This window comes from Chelmon rostratus, chromosome 1 (genome assembly GCF_017976325.1).
Source record: "Chelmon rostratus isolate fCheRos1 chromosome 1, fCheRos1.pri, whole genome shotgun sequence".
Classification (NCBI taxonomy): Eukaryota; Metazoa; Chordata; class Actinopteri; order Chaetodontiformes; family Chaetodontidae; genus Chelmon; species Chelmon rostratus.
The window spans coordinates 424,187-446,409 of record NC_055658.1 but is presented as its reverse complement, the minus strand read 5'-3'; the positions used below and the strand labels follow the sequence as shown (position 1 = coordinate 446,409).

The following is a 22,223-nucleotide window of genomic DNA, read 5'->3' as shown; positions in this document are numbered from 1 at the left end:
CACAGTATAAATATATGTGTGTCATGGTAGAATAAACATATATATGCATAGGTTGAGTACTTGAAGAGAATGAAAATGTAATATTGCACAAGGAATTTTGTGTATGTGCTAGCAGGCTACAGTAACCATAAATCACACATTAGTGCAGAAAAAGTTTGAATATTGACCCAGTGCTACATTAAGCAATGCTGGAGTTGAACGCTCTGACAGCTGTTGGCATGAAAGAGCTTCCACAGCCCCAGCAGACCACTGCGTAAAAGACTGCAGGTGCAACCACAGAGTTTATAACAGTGTCCTACACACTCCAAAGGAACTCTTCTCAGCAGATGAAACGACTTTGGCCCTTCCTGTACCGGGCATCTGTGTTGGTGGTCCAGTCCGGTTTGTTGTTGTGGTGGACACCCAGGTATTTGTACTCCCCCACAATCTCAATGTCCAAATCCTGGATGTGATCTGTGGCACCTTCCTGCGGAAGTCTATCACTGCTGGCGTTGATGTGCAGAGTTAGTGATGACTTCCCTGTATTCCAATCCATTCGCCTGTGATACACATCCAACAATGGCTGTATAATCAGGGAACTTCTGGAGGTGGCAGCTGTCTGTGTCGTGTCTGAAGTCCGATGTGTAGAGGGTAAACAGAAAAGAATAGAGCACTGTACCCTGCGGAGCCCCCGCGCTGTCAACTACCACATCTGGCACACAGTCACTAAGCCTTACATGCTGCGGTCCACTGGGGAGGTAGTCGATGGTCCATGCAGCCAGGTGACAGTCTACTCCAGACCCTCCTGTTTCCCCTTCAGGGGTGAGTTCAGGGCTCATGCTGCTGTCATTACTGTGGCCTGAGATGGTTTTTAGGCCCCTCCAAACCTCTCTGGCCTTGGTCCCCTGCAGGCGCTCCTCCAGCTTCATCCTGTAGTTGTCCTTGCCTCTCCTAATCTCCTTCCTCAGCTCCCTCTGCACCCTCTTTAACTCAGTTCTGTCCCCAGACACTCTTCTTCTCATTCAATAGGGCTTTCAGTTCAGGGGACACCCCGGGTTTATTGTTTGGGAACACTGCACCTTCCTGGTAGACACAGTGCTGTCCACACAGAAATGTATGTAGTCCATAATGCAGGTTGTCAGACGTTTGATGTCCTCCCCATGTGGACTGCACAACACTGTCCAGTTGGTGGTGTCAAAGCAGTCTCTCAGTGCCATGCTGGACCTCTCTGAGCATCTTCTCACATGCCAATTGGTTGGCATTTGTTTATTCACCAAAGGTATGTAGACAGTAGATGAACCAGATAATTTATTTACTTATATAGATTGGTTGTGATGCTGATGTGGGGGTTCAGATTGTGTTAAAGGATCTGAAATGGCTTTGGCAGGCTTTGGTCTCAGTGGAGACTTACACTGTCATTACATAGATGCAAAGATATTTAATATGAGAGAAAAACAGGGGCAAACAATCAACATCCTCAATCCTAAAAGTGAAAAATGAAGCCAACAAAACTATAGGTCTTGGAATAGCCCCTTGAGGCTGGCTCCAAAAGTGATAGTGAATGGCCATAGACCCCCATATTAAAATGTGCAGCCTGCTTGCAATCTGCTACAAAAAACACTTTGGGCTCATAGCTAATTTCTCCATTTATGACAACTGTACCAGGGGTGAATTTTTGTTTAATCACTTGTTTATATTATTATAATTCGGAGCCCCTAGAGTGTCATGAAGAAAAAAAAACTAAATCGTGGGCACGAGATTCTAAAACGTGCGCTCGATTTAATGCACTCGTTCATTTATACAGACAGGTAGCAACAACAATAGACAGCCGGGCTCCGTTGCTGAAGCGTCGAAGTTCTACACCTACAAGAAGTACACTTACTTCAAGTATTGGTAAGTTGATTTGATTATATTGTGAGCTCATCATTGTGTAAATCATTCTGGAAAGGGACAACTAGGTATGCAAACAACATATCTGCATGACGGTAGCTCAGTGCATATTGAGAGCATTTGTGACTGTTAAGTCCGCGGCCTGACCAGCGTTTAAGTATCTTGTGTGCTCGATTTAGTATTTTGTGCGCAAGATATAGTTTTTTTTTCTCTTCATGACACTTTAGGGGCTCCGTATTATAAGGCTTAAAGTTATGCATAATTGTCGACATAGCCGGTTTGAGTGACAGCCAGCCAGAACCTTTCAGCAACCATCATTTGGCCAGCCTCAGCTCCACCCATGCAGAACCTTTTTGCCCATTTTTGGATTTGCCAGGAGTTTGGTGGAGTCAGGCACTGTCAAGATGGTGACAGCCTGAGCCACCACACTGAGCTTTCTCAGTGTCTCTTCTTGTAGGAGTTGCTGCTACCCTCTTGCACTGAAGTGGGCATTGTGTACAGTGCACAGGAACATCGCTCTTAAAGTCCTGAATCAAGATGAGCTGCATGATTTGTCTGGAAGTTAAACCTTCACCCAGGGTGAGATTCACTCAAGGCTTTATGTTTATCATCCTTTTCTGGGACATAATAATCAGCATAAGGATTCAGTAGGGTGGTTCTTTGAGCAATGCAGCCATGCGCTTCATGAGTGCTGCCTTATCAGCTACTGCCTTTAGTCTTGCTGATTAGATAAGTATAATTCCTTCGAAAGCACAGGCAGACACAAGTAGCTTTTTTGCTACTGTTTTTTATTTTTTTTTTGGACGATTTCTCTCCAAATCCACCATGAAAACTAAACAAACATTACCGAGTAAATAAGTTAAAATCATTATGACCTAACATAGAAAAATAGTATGCACACCATGTGAAAAGTACAAAAGTGCAAAGTTAAATAAAGACAAATGAGACAACTACCACGTTGACTGCATGCAAAAAAGGAATGGCCTTCTATCTTTATGGATTTCTTTACTGTACAACTGTCCATGCAAACTGCTTACCCAGTGCCGCTGCTCCACAGTTAACAAGACTCACAGGCAACTCAGTCTTCAAAATAAAAGCACTATTACATTCACTAAATAAAATCATGTTTAAAGGACAAATGCAACTTAAATGAATTCCCAACGATGAAATTAGACTTTAAAAAAGTAAACACATTAATTACTATCCCACCAAATCAAACAAACCTTAATGTGGAATTTTTCTAAACACAATGCAAATACAGACTTCAATTTCTCAATTCAACATTTCCTATTATTAACCATTTTACATAACGCGTCAGGCAGAACACATTAAATTCTTGGTCTGCCTCAAGTAAAGTAACAACCTTATGTATAGAGCTTTCAAGGAATACCATTCTAGTTTTGGCACGGCCAGCTTCCATTCATTGCATGGTTCAAGATCATCTTGTAGAAGGACGATGTCATTGACCTTTATGTTTCTTCTGTTCTTGTGCCACTTTTGTCTTGGTTGTAAGTTCAAAAGATATTCTTTCCTTCAATGAGTCCAAAACTCATTAGACGAATACTGAACTCTTTGCCACCTCTTTTGAAGATCTTCTCTGACAAGCTGTCCAGGGGGGGGCAGAATGATTGTGGACTTCATTCTAAGGATGTGGTTCGGAGTTAAGGGTTCAGGTTCGGATGGGTCATTCAAATGTTCAGCAGTGAATGGTCTGCTGTTAATGACGGCCATAAGTTCATACAGGAATGTTCTTAGAGAGGTGCTGTCGAGCCTTTGTGCTGACTGGTCAAGAATGGCAGTAAGAACACACCTTACAATTCGTATTTACCGCTCCCAGACACCGCCCATTCACAAGAAAAACACATCCAAGAGTCTTTCTTGGTCCATTTCTTTCATGAGTAACTCTCTCCTTGCACCAACAAAATTGGTTCCTTGGGCACATTTTACTCGATGAACATTACCTCTTATGGTGACAAATGTTCTTAAGGCATTGATAAATACGTCAGTTGTCATGTCATCAATCATCTCTGTGTGTATGTCCCTTGAACATAGACAGACAAGTAAGAGACCATATATTTGCTGGAGTATCTGTTTCTTCAATAGGACAAAGGGTGCCATGAACCCCAAGGGATCATACACAGAGGCTACAGTAGAGAGCACACCTCTTCTTGTAAGTGGATTGGGTTTTACTTCCACTCTGAATTTGAATGAGTCAGATGTAATGCACCCCTCTACTTCAAGAGCTCTTTCCATTTGCAGTAAACTAAAGGCGTTCCACTTCTGGGATGGTTGCCATCACGTTCTCACTATTGGAAACAAACTTGTACAGTCTTAACTTGCCAGTGCAGCAAAGTTCCCTTGATTGTTTCATAAGTTGGATGGCTTCCATCTTCGTTTTGGACACTTGCCAGACCATTGTCTACATTAAAATTTCCTTGAATGAAGCATACACCATCTTCAATGAACTGACCCTGCCCTTGTGCTGCCAGATGTTTTAGGCCAAAGTTGGCACAGCCAGGACAAGGCTACAAGTGGACCGTCATTCTGTAGATTGATGGTGTGGCTTCCAAGCTGCCATTCTCCCACCATAAGAATCCCAAACTAGAAAATTCCCCCTGGGAAATTTTGAAAGGGACACGGGGTGCGTTCGAGCCGACAAAATTATCTACGTTTTAAAGTTTGAATGAAGTCTCTAGGAGAAACTATGGCGAAGCAGCGGACAATTGAAAAAGGCTGCAATGTGAGAAAACAGCAGATATCAGAGGTAGTCAGTCCCTGATTAATGAATTGCTCTCAGCTGTGTTTCTGTGGCTTTCTCCTTGTCTGTCTCTGTTGATCACCTCTGCTTCATGTCTCTGTTAACATGAATTAATGAACTGAATCAATAAACATGAATGGAGCTAATGCGAACGGAGCTAACAGAGCTAACACTAACGGAGCGAACAGCTAACGGTGCGAATAGAGCTAACGGCGCTAACGCTAACAGAGCTAACTGTGCTAACAGAGCTAATAGAGCTAACGGCGTTAACAAGGGGGCGGGGGGATGGGGTTTTCATTATGCATTTGTCTGTGTGTGTGTGTTTATGTATCTGTCATTGTGTGTGACTGCGTATGTGTGTGTCTTTGTCTGTTTGTGTGTGTGTGTCTGCTTGAACTACACAAGCAGCCCAACCAGCTCCTACATGGAGATGTGTCTGGTATATGTGTGTCTGAATGTGTGTGTGTGTGTGTTTGTGTGCGTGTGTAACTTCTGCCCCACCTGCTGATAATTACCTCTCTACCTCTCCCACTTTTTACCTGTTCCTGTTCAGTTTTGACGTGCTTGTTTTTAATCACTTTTTAGCTGTTGGTTAGCCCTGCTTGTGTGTGTCTCAACCTTTTTGGCAAAGTGCTTGGTGAAGCTGAGTTTAACTGTTTGTTGGACGGAGATTGTTTTCAAACAATGCCCTTGTTTTGACTGAGCTCGTTAAGATAATCATTCTCAGGCTTGTTGTCCTGCAGATGTGTGTGCGTGGGTTATTGACCGGTGTGTGTGTAAATGACAGTTAATGACAGTTACACCTGTTAACTGAAAAGCGGCTTTTTCGCTGTCGGTTTCTTCCGAACAACTTGCGATTGTGTCAAAACCGTAGCTGCTATCAAAAAACCGATTACACTGTGAGATGCGGACAAGTCTGGGCCAGATGTACGTGTGTTTTATGTCCAGATATTCTTTAGAAAAATGACAAAATGGTCGACTTAAAAAGACTCTGCGACTCAGAGAACAGGAGTTTGTATTGTATGCAGTGAGATTTGGGTTCGGCGAACCTCCTGAACTAAATCCTCTGGTGAGAGAACCGTACCTCGTATCAGAGTGTACTATAGATCATCGGACTCCCGAGAACTTCCTGAGTCCGACCATCTCCTCGTTTTATTCCTGACACAACAACTTTTCGTTTTATGGCGATCTAAAGACAGGAGGCATTTCTGCTTTGCTCACAAAACAGCTCTGAATTTTAACATGGGACTTAATGGGAGAGCAGGAGGGAGCTGGCTGCACAAAAAGTCTCACTATTTAAATTCAGTAAGTCTCTCGGCTTTTTCGAGGACATCACACGAAAGAGGACAAGTTTGTCTACAAACTGATCCCAAAATTATGCGTGTAATTTGTGGCCGTAGCGACGAGAAAAAGAGAAGATTTTCAGATCGTTTTTAGACTCTGTGCCACTCTAGCACGCACTCTAGCACGAACATTCCGCGCAATACACACCCATTATAATCTCAAAATTTCCCTCCAAACGATCACTGTCATTGAACAGTGACTGATCAAAAACTATAGGACCAATCAAAATGTGGATGAACACACCAATAGACCAGACTGGGGTCTACATTTTAAAGTTGAAATGAAGTCTCTCGGTGAATGTATGCCTGAGCTACAGATGTTTGAAAAACTCCAATTTCAATCTTTTTTTTTTCGCCCGTCCCATTCATTTCTTATGGGAAATTTATCGCAATAGCACACCGATCCCGATCAAACCGCACGTTTTGATATATAATTTGCGAGGGTTTTCTCAAAGCTGCGGGACGAGTTAAGGGACGAAAATTTGGAGGAAGATGAAAAATAATAAGAAAAAAACGCCCCGAGTCACTGGCTCCTGCAGCTATTTCCTGCAGCTATTTCATAGCTGTAGGAGCCAGTGACTCGGAGCGTGCCCCATGTCCCTAATAAGAAGAAACACGCGGGATAGTAATAAGTACTGGCGGGATAGTAATAAGTACTGGCGGGATAGTAATAAGTACTGGCTCCTGCAGTAGTAATAAGTACTGGCTCCTGCAGCTATTTCATAGCTGTAGGAGCCAGTGACTCGGGACGTTGCCCCGTGTCCCTAATAAGAAGAAGAAGAAGAAGAAGAAACGCGCGGGATAGTAATAAGTGCCTCGGAGCGTGCCCCGTGTCCCTAATAAGAAGAAGAAGAAGAAGAAGAAACGCGCGGGATAGTAATAAGTGCCTCGGAGCGTGCCCCGTGTCCCTAATAATCTTGATCTTTTTCATGTGAAACTGATGGAACATTCGTTCAACGTCGCACATGACTGCAATAGAACCCTTTCAGAAACAGCATAGAACACCCACCAATGTATTTGTCAAATCAGGACCAATGAGGAGATGGTCGTTGAGGGAGATTTCTTGAAATTTGTCAGAACTGTCAAATACTGCATGCGTTTTACCTGGTTTCCGTGGATGATAATGATGTGGAATGTACCATGCTGGATTGTTCTCTGCATTGCCATGTGAAATGATGTCTCTCATAAAGTTTGTAGTACTTTTGATCCTTCCTTAGTCTCCTTTCAAGACATTTTAGGCGATGCATTGCGCATGTCTTGTTGTTATGTAGTCTTGGTAATGGCATTTCATAGTGACCATTGTCCCTTTGCATGATGTTTTCTCTCGACTTTGACAGGAAGTTGAAGTCTTCCTGAGACACGGGATCCTATTCTCCAGCTCTTTCTGAGAAGTCTAAGTAAGGACTTTAATTATGTTTGAGGTAGTGATTTCTTTTAGTCTGGTTCGGCTCACATAAAGTACTTCAGTTTTGAGGTTTACAGACGTTCCATACCAGGTGTCACTTTTCTCACAGCTATACGTTGGCTGATTCTGATGGCGTCACCGCAGTCTAGACAGGGACTTTATTTATCCCCAGTCGGGGAAATTTGGGCATTACAGCAGCATTGAAAGCAGTGGGAAGAAAAAAAATAGCTGCAAAGGTAGAGAACATTCGAAAAAAACAAAGTACAAAATAAAAAGTAGACTTTATATACGTACATATTATACAAGCAAAATGGAATTTGACTATATAAAAGAAAAATAAAATCTGAAGAAAAAAAAAATTATAAAAAAATATATATACATATATATGTTAAAAGTGTGTATTGCCCCAGTAGCTGTGGGAAAAAAAAAACAATGTAAGATGCCTTCAGATTAAAAATAACAATACATAGTGTTACTACTTTTGCACAGAAGAATAAAATATACAAAACAGTAAATGATATGTAATATACTGCACAAAATGTAAAAGGAAAATATGTAATATTGTATGGATATGAGTGTAATTTGTCAAACAACATCAACACAGTCTTATGTTAAGTGATGGAGTTGAATAATCTGACAGCTGATGGAATGAAGGACCTGCGGTAGCGTTCCTTCTTACACACTGGATGCAACAGTCTGTTACTAAAGAAGCTGCTAAGGGCCCCCACTGTGCCATACTCGGTCTGTAGTCTGTGATGTGGATTGGAGGGGTGTGAAGTGGTGTGAAGACGGAGCTGCTGGTGTCAGGGATGTACTAGGGGGAAGGGAGGGGATGCTGAGAGGTAACACCGTCTGGTCTGGGCTCTGGTGGATGGGGGAGGGAACTGGGGTAGAATCAAACCTATTAAAGAACAGGTTCAGCTCATTTGCCCATTCCCGGTCTCTTGATTCTGGGCCCCTGCCGTTGTCACTGCTGTGGCCTGAGATGGTTTTTAGGCCCCTCCAAACCTCTCTGGCGTTGTTCCCCTGTAGGTGCTCCTCCAGCTTCCTCTTATAGCTCTCCTTGGCTTTCCTGATCTCTCTTTTCAGCTGCCTCTGCACCCTCTTTAACTCAGTTCTGTCCCAAGACTTAAAAACCCTTTTCTTCTCATTCAGTAGGGTTTTCACTTTAGGGGACATCCAGGGTTTGTTATTTGGGAAACACCGTACCTTCCTGGTCTGCACAGTGTTGTCCACACAAAAGTTAATGTAGTCCGAGATGCATGTTGTCAAACTGTTAATGTCCTCCCCGTAAGGACTGCACAACACTTTCCAGTGGTGGTGCCAAAACAGTCCCTCAGCGCCATACTGGACTCATCTGACCTTGTCTTCACATGCCTAGTGGTTGGCTTTTGTTTAATTACCAAGGGTATGTAGGCAGGTAGCAGAAGAACCAGGTTGGAAGATTGCACTGAGTTTACATTGTCAGTGGATTCCATCAAGACATGCAGTTGTTCCATGTACCTCTTGGCTTGTTTGCATATGAATCTTGCATATTCACGTTTTTGCATAAAATGCCAAGCCCTTTATAGTGATCTTGGTACTTCATTTTTCAGAGGGCACGGACAGAGTATCACTCTTGGCTTTAGATGTGATGTCGGACATTGTCTCCTTGTCTTGGCCTATTTGGCTCATTTGATTTCCACACTTTTTATTTGCAGCATCAGAAAATACAGGAAAACATCCTTATTTTATGGGTAAGCCTTGCATCATAGATTTTATGAATGAATACTGAAGGAGGCTCTGGTAAAGAATTGCACAATCACAATGTGCATCGTCCAAAGTGCGGCATCATTTAAATCCCAATATTCATCAACTTGCAGTGAAACAATGACTCAAGCACTGCAATAGTTAAGCCGTTTTCCAATACAGCCTCCAGAGTAAATGTTTACACATACCGATGATGTTGGGAAGTTTTGTGTGATGTTCATGGAGTAATCACAGAGCCCAGACCAGCAGCACGTCCAAAATCTCAGATGGGTCTAATCTGTTCAAATGTCTGTCTGATGGTCTTGTATAATTATTTTTTTACACTCAACATTGTGACTAATGGGATTTGTAGTAAGATACGTGCCAACATGTCTTTCAGCGCATCCTTCTTTCCTTTATGAACAATCCATACTGCCAAGTTCATCAACAAGAATGTCCTCTGTAAGGGTAGGTTTTTTTACTTGTAAGTAGTGGCTTGTGTAATGGCACTGGTCTTTTTACTGATTAAGTGCAGCTTACTGGCTTTACTGAGGTGGCACAAAACAAATTGTACTCAGCACTCAGAAACAAGCAGCAGGTACAATGATTTAAGTATCTCAAACAGCAGCAATAGGACTTGGGTCTGTTAATTTCACAACAATTCAATAAAGCTTATGTAACAAATTTACAGTGACACACTTTCAGTAACTTGACTCTGCCCAGACAAAAGCCTCTTACTTGAAATCCTTTACAAGCAATTAAAGGACTGCCATTGCACTGTACAATAACAGCTAAAAAAAACAAAAACAAAAAAAACAATACTTTGTACCACTACTGTTGCTACTTTTGATATTTTAATTATTATGTATATAATTTTTACTGCTTGCTATTTTGATATTTTATTCTGTATAGTTTGCTCTTTTTAGTCCTATTTCACAAATTTTCACTTTTTTCACTGTGTTATAGTTACAGTCATGGTACACTTTATTTTCTACACACTGCCATTTGCTGTAGATATTCTTTTTTGTGCAATACTTTTTCATTACTACTGTTTACTATTTTGCTATTTTATTATTATGTATATAATCTTTTTACTGCTCGCTATTTTAATATTTTATTATGTATAGTTTGCTCTTTATAGTCTTATTTCAGAATTTTTCACTTATTTCACTGTGTGTAATGCTGCTGCTGCACTGCAATTTCCCAGCTTGGGATAAATAAAGTATATCTATCTATCTATCTATCTATCTATCTATCTATCTATCTATCTATCTATCTATCTATCTATCTATCTATCTATCTATCTAATGTGTGTTTCAGTCCGTCCAGTGCATCCACTGTTTCTTTGAGCTCAGACGGTGACATGGCTGTTGTGTTGTTTAGTTGCTGGTTTAAATGCAGACGAGTCCTTGTAGGCAGTGGAGGAAACAGTGGAGAATAGCGACTAGCTGAAGTTATGATGAATCAGAACTTCCCTCTGCAGACCATGTGAAATTGCTGGATACACAACCAGCTAATCTGTTTTAGCTATTCAGATCCAAGTGTTCGGTGAACACAAAGGTAAAAGGGCTGCTGCCTAGGCTCTTAAAGTACAAGTAGCCTAGCCAATTGGAAATTGGAAATGCCTTTTGCTATGTTGTAACATAATCATAAAATTGAGAATATTGCAGAAATAATGGTATAAAACAGAGCATACAGTTATAAATGTATACAGAAAATATTTGGCTGTTGGGTAGTATGACAGATGCATGCACACACACACACCCCCCCCACACACACACACACAACCAAATTCATGACCTCCTCTAGACTTATGCCTGGCAGAGAAAAAAGTGAAAGCATGGTGACACACAACAGCAGGTTGTTGTACGTGTTACAAAGTATATGTTGGCGTGTGGTAGAGAGAGAGAGTGTGTGTGTGTGTGTGTTTGTGTGTGTGTTTGTGTGCTGAGGGTCTTTGTATGCTGCTGGTTGAGCTGTTGCTGGCAGGGCTGTGGGAAAGGATTAGACTTTCACGCCTTTTCCTCCACACTGAAGCCCCATCAAAGACATTCCTTGCATAACAAATCAATGAGTACTGTCACACACACACACACACACACACACACACACACACACACACTCAATACTCATTAGCCAAACAATAACTTTCAGGGTTCAGACAGAACTTTCTTGTTCTCTCCTAAAATGAGGGTAGGAGGAAATTAGCAGACTTTATAGGTTGAAACATAAATAAAATAAAATAAAAAATAAATAAATAAATAAATAAACATGGTGCATAGTACTGCACAAACATAGTACTGCATGTGACTGCATCTTAGTGTTTGTGAGTGCTTATGACAGAGAACATAATGACAAGGAATAATAAATAAATAAATACAGCAAAAGTGTTTTAAATCGACAGGAACTAGAAAAAGCACGAGCCAGTTTCAAGTTTCAAGGGAACAATTTTATGGTAAATCAACAGAAGTACCCCATAGCTCTACCACCTTGTGAATCTTTGGTATAGGTTCTTCATGGTGTTTCCACCGGTGTACATCCACATGGCTACTTTGGAGTGTGTAGATGTACAACATTAAAAGGAAACAGCATGACTGGCAATATTTTGCCATATAACCAGATCGCACTGATTCAACGTTTTTCCAACAGATTGATTGAGATTGAGATTCCAATACCCAAATTCAAGGTTCATGTAGATACTAAATAAAGAAATCTTAAATATGTAAATCTCCCTGTGTGGGACTCTGCAAAGGGGGTGTAGCTATTGGATAGCATCATATGTCTAATATGCAATACATGTAACACATTCCAGTGAAAGGATTACAGGTTCTGTGTACAGATTAAAAATGAGATGTTGTGAGAAACAATGATCTGACTGGCTGCTGCATTCACTGTTCTCTGTACGTCCACACAGCAGCTAGTGTAATTACATACTTTAACTGCTGCTGCTGTGGAGAACTTAAGTATGTAGCTCTGCAGTTCTTTTAACTCCAATGGCCAAAAGACACATGCATTTTCTGACCTGTTCTCCTTCATCACGCTTTATTAAACACATAATAATATGTATCTAAGCTATCTAAGACCTGACAAAATGACCCTTATGTCATGTTTAAGTAATAGTAATTACCAAATTGTGACTTCCGCCTCCGTAACTAAACAGCCTACCATCTACATTTATCTCATATGAGGTGAACCAACATTAAGCATTAAATATCAATAACATACAGTGTAAGTTCACTATTTCACTTCACTCATCATCACCTTGTGGCAAGAACAGACAATGTTCCATACTCCATCAAATTCATGTCTTTATTGTGTACACAATTATGAATACACTGTTTGTCCCAGTTGCAGACAACTGGCATGAAGTAGACACAACTGTGGGAATGATTTGTAAAAACAAAACAGTCTATGGCTTACCGAGCACAACACTGAACCTATTTACAAACTCAAATCAACTCACTGACAGTTTGAAAAGTTTGGAGCAAAAAGCTTTTTCTTTTATAAATATAAAACGGGAAAGGAAAGAGGGCCACTATGGGCCAAAAGGGGGCTAAAGTCTCTTTCACCGAGACAGTTTAACACTCAACAGAGTTATACATATCCCATTTTCTGTTATGGCACCAGTATCAAAGCATGCCCTAGACTTGCTGGTTTTGACCCTAGATGCTTCATCTCAAGCAGGTTCAACAGAGCTAGTAGGCACTGAACCAACATGTAGAATAGAATAAGAACTAAACAAATAAAAAGACTAAAAATTAGACATAGATCGTTACTGTCACATGAGGTATTGTGGATCAAAGCATTTCTGTACATTGTCTCAATTTTCCTAGTTTTTTGGAATAGTTTGGAAAATCATATGTAATTATTAACAAAAACTGGTCACATAGAATCTACTATAAAAAACCACAATTAGGATGTCAATAACAATTTTCTATGAGAAAATTCAAACCTAGGATGGCAGTATATTGACATTTATATGTATAAAAAATTCAAAATCAACCAAAAATGTAGCAGCAAACAAGACAAAAGCATTGTTTTTAATCCATCATGTTTTTTGTCTTTTTTTTTTTCAAACATGTATCTGGGATGTATTTTCTATAGCAGCGGAATACAAGGAGTGTTTCTCTCCTACTCTCTATCCTTACTGTACAATCAGAAACCTAATTTACAGGGTTCCTAGACAGTTCACACTTAAAGAATTCAATACTTTCCTCAAGAAGTGGATTCGAAGCGAGCGCTCCTGCTTGCAGTAATCTGTCTATCTTCATCCTATATTAAGTATATATGGACTTGGTTATGACATCTTTCCTGTCCTGTGTAGGAACCCTGACTTGAACCCTACAACATTAAGACACACCTCCCTGTTGAGCCGTCACCCTTTTTGCCACCTTTTCACCCCTGTGTGCTCTTGCCAGCTTTGCTCTCCACATTTTCAGGCAAGTCCCCAAGAAACGCAGCCCATGTCTTTCTAGCTTTGTGCAAAATCACGTCAATAGACACCCCCCAACCCCCCACTCACTCACACACACACACACACACACACACACACACACACACACACACACACACAAGCATACACACAGAGAGAGAGAGAATCCATGAGCAGTATTTGAACTGAGGTGGAGCAACTGTCTTGGTGATTCAGAGGCAGACTGGAATTTCACTTTTAAAGACAGCTAAACATCAGTAGGTGGAGTCATATTTTCCTTAAAACATTACTAGATAAAAATGAAGTATTATTTTAACTACAAAAATAATACTCTGAACCTTCAGCTTTTGGCTCTACACACTGAGGTTTAAAGCAATGGTACTTCTTTAACTGTAAGAGCAGCTTGGTCTGTATGAAATGTTTGTTTGTAGCTAAAACTCAAATTGGAGAATTGAAAAAACAGTTACAGCAAGCCAGTGGCTCTATGAGACTCATGACAGTCTCTAGCAGCATTCATTTTTGTTTTGAAAAAAGTATTTCTGCCATACTAGTCAATTCTTTTGTCCCATCACATTAAGCAGATCCAGGGGTAACTGTTTGCAGGCGCTGCTCTGACTCTCCATCACCAAAACACTCCTGCTCAAATCCCCATTCCATTTTCATGTTGTTTTACATACTTCATCACTGTGATTTCTTTTTTTTTTTAGACGACCAGCAGCGCTGACCAAAAGTGCTTTTTTTTTCAGAAAACAAGGTTGGAATGGTTTAGGTTCAACTACACAGAGAAAGAAAACACAACAGACTGTGGTATGCTCTACTTGGTTGTGCATCAATTTGATCTCATCAAACAACAGCAAGCTGAAACCAGTAAAGCAACTGTTGGGAATGAACAAAAAACAGATTTGTCCAAACCTTAACGTCAGCAGTCCACAGTCACTCAGGTCAAATAAACAGAGCGTCTCACAATACACTTGGTTTAAAAAACAAAAAGCTTGTAAGAGGTATAAGACTAACTGATGAAGAAGTCTAAAATCATTTATAATAAAGTGACTAAACATAAGCAAGCAGGGATATATGAATGTCTCCACTGCAACAGGACAAACATGGGAGCTTGGACAGAAAGTCTAAAACATTCTAGATAAAGAGAAATAAAACAAATAAAAGCCTTCTCTCCTAAAAGTCATTTTTCAGGTGAACACCTGGAGACTTCAATGGACCTACTGTACATTACACTTTGGGATGGTTTAGTAGGCAAGTTGAGTCTGAAGTAATTTTAAGATTCCTAGTTTAATATTTGAGGGAATATGAAAATATATATATTAAAATGTCTGCTTTGTGACTTCAAATCCAGCCCACGCAAATTATTCGGTGTCTTTTGACTTTTGCACATTTCTGTAGTGTTCATTTCATTTCCCAGGATACGAGGTGACACTGGCAGGAAATGTGACTTGGGGTTTGTTGGGGGGTGGGCGGGGAGCACTTGGTCCCGTCTTGGCAGTTGTAGAGGACAGTGGGCATGTGAGTGACATGTCGTCCATGAGAGCAGCCCACCAGAACGAAGGGGGGGGCTAGCACCAAGCCCACTTGTCACTACCTCCTGTCAAAAACTTTTCCTTGAGCATCAGGTCATGGTCTGACAGCCATTTCAGATGTTGATGTCTCTTACATCTGTTGGGGTACAGGACAGGTCCGCATCCTCGTCCACTCGTTTGGTTTCTGTTGCGCTGCTGTGCTGCTGAGCCTGCCGCAGGCTGGACTCGAGCAGAGACTCTATCTGTTCCTGACATGCCCGCAAGCAGTCCTGCAAGAACACAGTCAACACTGGGTAAACACCATCAGACTGTTAAAAGTGCAATCAATGGCCTTTTCCATATACAAATATGGGTATGGAAGAAAGTGCATTTGCATACCGGGTCACTACGAATGACCTGTGACAGGAAGTTGGTGAGGTTCTCGGAGGACAAGGAAGCATCTTGGCTCTTCAGATAGAGACCTTGAACAGCTGCCACCACGCTGCCCGCTGCCACCATGGATGGGGGACTGGCAATGAAGTTGACATCTGTGGAAATGAAACAAGCATGCATTACCAAGAACATATCCTCTATCTTTAAATCAATGAACAGAAACTTTCATTATTATAACCTATGAGTTCTTGTCATTAGCCATGCCACAGTCTATGTAAGTGTGATTCTCGTTTTGTCCGTGTCATGTAAATGTTTGTCCACCATTTTCTTGTGTTGACTTAGTTCCCTTCCCATGCCATGTCTCTTCATGTTTCTCCACAGTCCCTAGTGTGTTACTTGTGTTTTCTAGTGTTGTCTTTGTCAATCGGCCATGTCATGTTGTTTGTAAGCGTTTGTTCTGTGTTTCCCTATGTTATCATTTTCTATGTTAACCCATTTACCTGTGTCATTGTTTTTCCTTAGTTCCCTGAGTTTTGGTTTAGTTTCCTTAAGTTAAATAAATTTGTTAATTTGAAACAAGCGCCCCCTTCGTGTCTGCATCTGGGTTCAACCCATAGCTCCCTTAAATCCCCACCTCCCTGACTACTACAGACCAGGCAGTAACCCTTTCTACATCTTCTTCACAGAAAAACACAGAACACACACACACAAGCTGTGGACTGGCTCAGGAGGACGAGCGGTCATCCACTTAACAAAAGGTTGATAGTTCAATCCCTGGTCACTGTATAAATACAGTCCATTTACCATTTGCATTCCCTCACAGAACGGGGGGGGGGGCAGCATCTCAGCCAGTAGTAGAAATTTTAAGATTCTTGTCAAACTAAGCTCAAAAGTTCGGCTACAAACTGACAGCTTTCATTTTAGCTTGCCCTTACCAGGGCACTGTGGTGGGGTAAAACATAGCAGTGGTGGATAGAAGACTGCGGTCAGAGTAGATGAAAATATTGCTCTCTACACCTTGTGTTTTAACAAAAAACTCTTACTGGCTTTTTAATCACGACAATCTGGCTTCTATACCCATGTAGTGTGACATGCTAAACGATCTGTCGTGCAGAACCTGGGATGCCCCACAACACCCAAACAAAAAGACTAGCATGTCAGAATTTCTTTGTCTCGACACACCTAGTGTGACTACTCCCTCGACATGTTCCTGAGCATTTACCAGTCAGGCATTCGCTCCAGAGCACAGTCAGGGAATGATGCCGAAGAGGAGGAGGGATGCTGAGGATGCTGCTGTCAGGCGGGACAACGAAAGAGAGGAATAGTTTGTTGGGGCCATACTGTGCTCATTTTCAGGTTCATATTTTTGTTTCGGTGTCCACTACAATAATTTTACATGCTTAAATGTTAAAAATACTGCCCATTGCTGTAGCACCAGTATTCTCTCTGAATGCTCCATTTTAGTTCCAGCCCTCCTCAAGGTCCCCTTCCTGAAAAGCCCAGTCTGCTCTGATTGACCAGTTCACATAGGCCTAAGCAGACACCACTCGCCATGTTTCCCATTAGCTCTGCCAGTGTTTTTTAGTTTCCAGCTACCTGCATTTCTACCATGAATAACACTATAATAACTGCTTATAAAAACTTTACCACCACACATTTGAGCAGGAATCTGATCCGTATTAGCCTGGGCCTCACTGCTGAGCAGGCCATTAATGCTGTAATGTAATGCTGGGATCAGACCACACAAATCTAGCTCTATTTTGAGACGATTTTGTTGTGACTGACTAATTATCAGCATTGTGATGACAATCAGGCAACTATACCCATGTAGTGTGACATGCTACATGCCCCACGACACCCCAACGAAAAGACTAGCACGTCAGAATTTTTTTTGTCACTTCTAGTATGACATCTCCCATGGCATGTTCCTGATTGTTTACCAATCAGATGCTCTCTGCAGAGCGCAGTAAAGTAAGAATGGCAAGGAGGAGGAGAAGGGATGCTGAGGTTGCTGCTGTCAGGTGGGACAATGAAAGAGGGGAAAAGTTTGTTGAGCTATGGCAACAGTACCCCTGCCCATTTGACTTTTCCTCAAGGGGGTACCATGAGCAAGTCATGCTGCAGAGACACAGCGAAAGCACCTGATCGGCCAACCGAGTAGCTGGTTATGCCGTCATAACATTATCGTCTAATTGCGGGAATATGTTTGTCATTAATAATTCCACATCTAACTTTAAAGTAGCCTTTTTGATGCAGCCAACACAGCCAAGCCTGTTCCTCAAAATAGAATAAGTAACTAGAATATCATTGCAAGTCAATAAGAAGCAGAGTCAATCATGCCTTTGCCATCCTGGGAGAAAAGTATTGTCACAGGGTGAGGTAGATCCGCATAATGACAGACAATGTGTTGTGCCTGTGATAGGCAGGATGACTGATTTTTGAGGTTGGAGAAAAGTGACAAGTTTGCACCCGAGAATTTTGGCTGAAACGTGAAACAGCCCTGTCTGAAAATGTGTCAGTAAATTGCAATAGGTTACCGGAAAGGAAATACTGCGACTAACTAAATACAGAAGAAACAGATATTAAATACACAAATATACAGATAACATACACGTTACAGCAGTAGAAGTTAACACAGAAGATTAAGTGAAAATATTATGGATTTTAAAAGAAAATGTAATAAGTAACAGTGTATGCTTACATGACAAATATTATTCAGAATTATTTTAGCAGTTGTAAATATTCACTTAAGCAAGTACATTTACAGTACACATGAAGAGGGTTAGAGTTACCCACATGAGCTTGTATTAAACATTATGTCCTACCTGTAGCACAGAGTGCCACAAAGGTCTGGGCGTGTTTCCTGAGGATCTGCTTTGTGGACGGGTAAATCTTCAGCTTGGACAGGAAGTGCTCAATGAAGTCATGAGGCGTGACTGAAGCCAGATCCCACTTCAGTTTGCTGAGAACCAGCAGCTCCATTTGCTGTGGACGGACCAGACCAGAGGCATTCACTCACACTGACCCACTTGTTTGTAGAGAAAAAATGACTCCTCCTTTTGTATCTGCTGTTACTTCCTGCAGCTTTAGCCCTTTATAATTAAAACAGTTCCTTCTCTTTTAGCTTTCTCAAAAATGTATTTTATTAAGTTCCTATGTCCTCAGCAGGCAATATTTACTTACTTAACTACATATAAATGCTATACACACACGTATGTGTATGTATGTGTGTGTGTGTGTGTGTGTGTGTGTATGTGTATATATATATATACACACACACACTCTGAGTCACAGCAATAGAAACTGATGCACATAAACTAAATATTACAACACAAGAGTGTGTGTCTGTAGTTCTATGTGTTCAGTTTGTCATTGCCAACAGTCCAAAAGTCTGCACCTCTGTCTTATGGCCACTAGGTGTCAATGTGAATTGGTTTTTTTCTTGGCAGTCACTGAGCCCATTCATGAAATCAGAGAGGCCTTCTAGTTACCATGGGAAAGTCACAGGCAGCCATTCAGACACTGCTGCACCAAAGCTACATTTCTTCTTTTTTTATTTCAACCAAACTATCTATATGTGACATTTCAATGCAACCTTTTTTTGCGATCATGGTGGCACCGACAAACCAGATGAACTGCAAACACTGTATTCTGGTCATGTGGTGTCCAGTGTATGCTGCTCATGTACTGTATGTGTTATGCAACATCCATGTCTGCAGAACTCAATTACCAGCAGCTCTCCGGGCTGGACCGAGTTGTCCGTGTAGATACAGAGTTTCTCTGCTGTTAAGGGCACAGTCTCCTTCATCTTAGATGCTAGAAACATGCATGTTGCTCCCAGCAGCTGTAGTCTTGTTTTCCTGGTGGCCTCCACTGATAAAAATCTGTCCAAATAGTTCATAGCCAGTGGAAAAACCTCCTCCTCACATTTCTGTTCCTCGCAGACCTGAGAGGTGAGAAAAGCACTTAGAGGTTGATGTCACTTGCTATAAGAAAATTTCCCCATTCATATGCATTATTAGGTCTTTGCCCCCACTGGCTCTATGTCTTATTCCACTCACAGCAATTTGTATTTTTTTTAGAGACATTAAAAGTAATGTTTTATGTATCTCATTTATTTGAGATTAGAGTTTAATTATTCTATTTAATATTACTATTACTATTTAATGTAAATTTCATCCGTAACTTTATCAAAATTTTATCCAGGCTTTTTAAGTAAGACTGTTGCCTTAATGAAAATGGGCAGGAATTAGTTTGCGGTCAGTTCTGACTGAGACACAAAGGTGGCGTCGATGCAAGTTTCACTCTCTAATTTCAACTTCGTCATTTTTTCAAAAAACATTTATAAATATTTAAAAATTATCAGGGTGCGTACAATTAACATGTAAATGATCCTTATCGAATACCTGACCGGATGAGAGTAAAATGTGTCGAATTGTGACACGTATGAATTTACAAATAATTTATTTCACAGACTGGGCTTTCTCATGCGCTGCAGGCGACACTTCCCCTTAGCTCTCACAAGCACAATTTCAGAAATTAATAAAAAATACAAATTGAAAAAGAATTCATTCCAAAAGTTCGCGTTAATGTTAAAAGACATCTAATCTGTCAAATCCGACTGTTAAATTTTGTTAAATACTTTCTCACTTTTAAGAAATATCCTTTTTTTCTGACCAAACTTCACAGACAGCAGTTATGCTCGTGAAGCAAAACAAACTTTAACCTGTTGATACAAGTCGAACAAGCTGTAGCAGTCAGTATGTAACCGTTTTATACTATAGATGCATTTTTGGCTGATTTAACCGTGTTACTGTCATTATTGCTGACATAATAGATTTTTCATGATATTAAAATCCTTCTCATATACGACAACAAAGATGGCGCGCAATAGCCTACTGGCAAGGGCCAGACTGCATACGTGTACATTGCTGTTATTTTGAAATATTTTCCACAAGTAATGACATTTCATAACCTTCTCAAAATATAGGCAAATGAATAATAAATAACAAAGGTATTCATGGTGGAAACTGGATGCAGTCTGTAGCCATTAACTCCTCTTTTTGCCGAAGGACCACCCAGCAGTCTTGAGGACATACTTTTCAGAGCGTTTATGTAACATGCACAGTGAAATAACAGACATTAAGCCCACAAAAACTCACAACTTTCAAAGTAATACTAATTTCTCATGTTTAAGCCTTTGTCGATAAGATAGCGACAGACTACCAATAAGTTTGCAGAAAAACTCGAGGACAAGGAAAGTTGAAGCGAAGTCGCTAAAAACCAACCTCTAACATCCAGGTGGCAACTATTTTCCTCATTTTGGGTACAATTTCTTTCTGGACACACTTGAAGTAGTTTGGCGACGGTAAGTAGTTTTCCTCAGCCTTCAGCATGGTGTAGAGAACGCGGTCGTTGAGCAGGTTGACGTCCTGGTAGGCTCTCCTGATGGAGTCCACCTCGCAGCACAGCAGCTGGTCGTCCATAATACTTGTGGTAATAATATTATTATCACCGTCGATAGCCTATAATTCTAACCCTGTTAAAATGTTCCTATATCACGGACGGAACAGGCTACAGCATGAAAAAGGCTGCAGACCGGTAATTTTAAATCACTTCTTGCTGGGTCGCCGCTGCTGCTGCGTGTTCCTGCCCCTCTCGTGTGCGCGAGCCCTCTGAGGCATAGACTGGTTCCCCCTGCGAAACAAAAACCCCTACCTCGCGCTCACTAAACGCGTACGCGTACGGGCGCGCGCGCGCACACACAAAGTTGATCGGCGAGCGCGCGCTGAGGAGGTGGGGTGGGTGCGCGCGATGACGTCAACTGTTGTTAAGAGGTGGGGGATCAAAGAGACAAGCAGTCTGCTTTGGAGCGTGCTCACAAGGGGTTCTATAACACACACACACACACACACACACACACACACACACACACACACACACACAAACACAAACACACACATGTGTGTGTGTGTGTGTATATATATATATATATGGAAGGAGATATTTGCACTCCTATATCTCCAGAGGTGGTGGGAGGTCCAGGGCTGAGGAGAGCTGATGGGGGAGGCTGGCAACTAGCGTCAGTAGGGGGCAATAACAGCTTAGCTACACCCCTCCTTCCTTATTTGTCTGTCTCTCCCAAAGACTCAATGAAAGCACCAGCTCTCTCAACTGTGCTCAACATGAGGTGAGCACATGGGACAATAGTGCAATCTGAAATACACAGTGCACTCTTATGTATTTCCCTCTATTCCTGGGCATCCAAATAGCATAGGGGTTAGAATAAAGTGTATTGTATCAGGTTATAATACATGTAGCTCTGTCAATAAGCATGGTTAACAACATAGAACTGAAGAAACCTCTTGGATGAAAGACGAAAGAGCTTCCAGAACCTCAAGCAAGTCCGGTTGCCTTTTGGAAGCCCTTAGAAACATGGTTAACATCATATGGGCTGCTCATCAACCCATTCTTTTTACCTTTAGAATATCTGTGATGTAATACATTATTAATTGAGTTAGACACTGAGAAAATGGTTTATTGTTGACCACTGAAGCTCCCTATGCACTTCCCTATGTTGTTAAATAAACAACAAAAAGTTCACCATGTGGCTCCCTCAGACTGAAACAACTGTGAGTCTGAGGTCTAACTTATGCTGGTTTGATGACTGGTGAGTATATGTAAATGGTAAGCCCACTGTGTATTTGAATATTTCATCAATTATTGATGTCACCGAGAATACATACTAGTCAAAAACACAATACTGGACTAATGTTGGCATTCA

General features: G+C 41.2%; 1 protein-coding gene across 1 annotated transcript; it reads right to left on the bottom strand.

Annotated features, from left to right (window-relative positions):
* Positions 1 to 12,400: 12,400 nt before the first annotated feature.
* ccnd1 (cyclin D1) lies at positions 12,401 to 21,096 on the bottom strand. The gene is made up of 5 exons (XM_041964642.1): positions 20,728 to 21,096; positions 19,170 to 19,385; positions 18,265 to 18,424; positions 15,446 to 15,594; positions 12,401 to 15,336 (listed from the first exon to the last, which is right to left on the bottom strand). Exons 1-5 carry the CDS (start codon positions 20,923 to 20,925, stop codon positions 15,181 to 15,183), a joined length of 879 nt encoding a protein of 292 aa, XP_041820576.1. The 5' UTR covers positions 20,926 to 21,096; the 3' UTR covers positions 12,401 to 15,180.
* Positions 21,097 to 22,223: the final 1,127 nt, after the last annotated feature.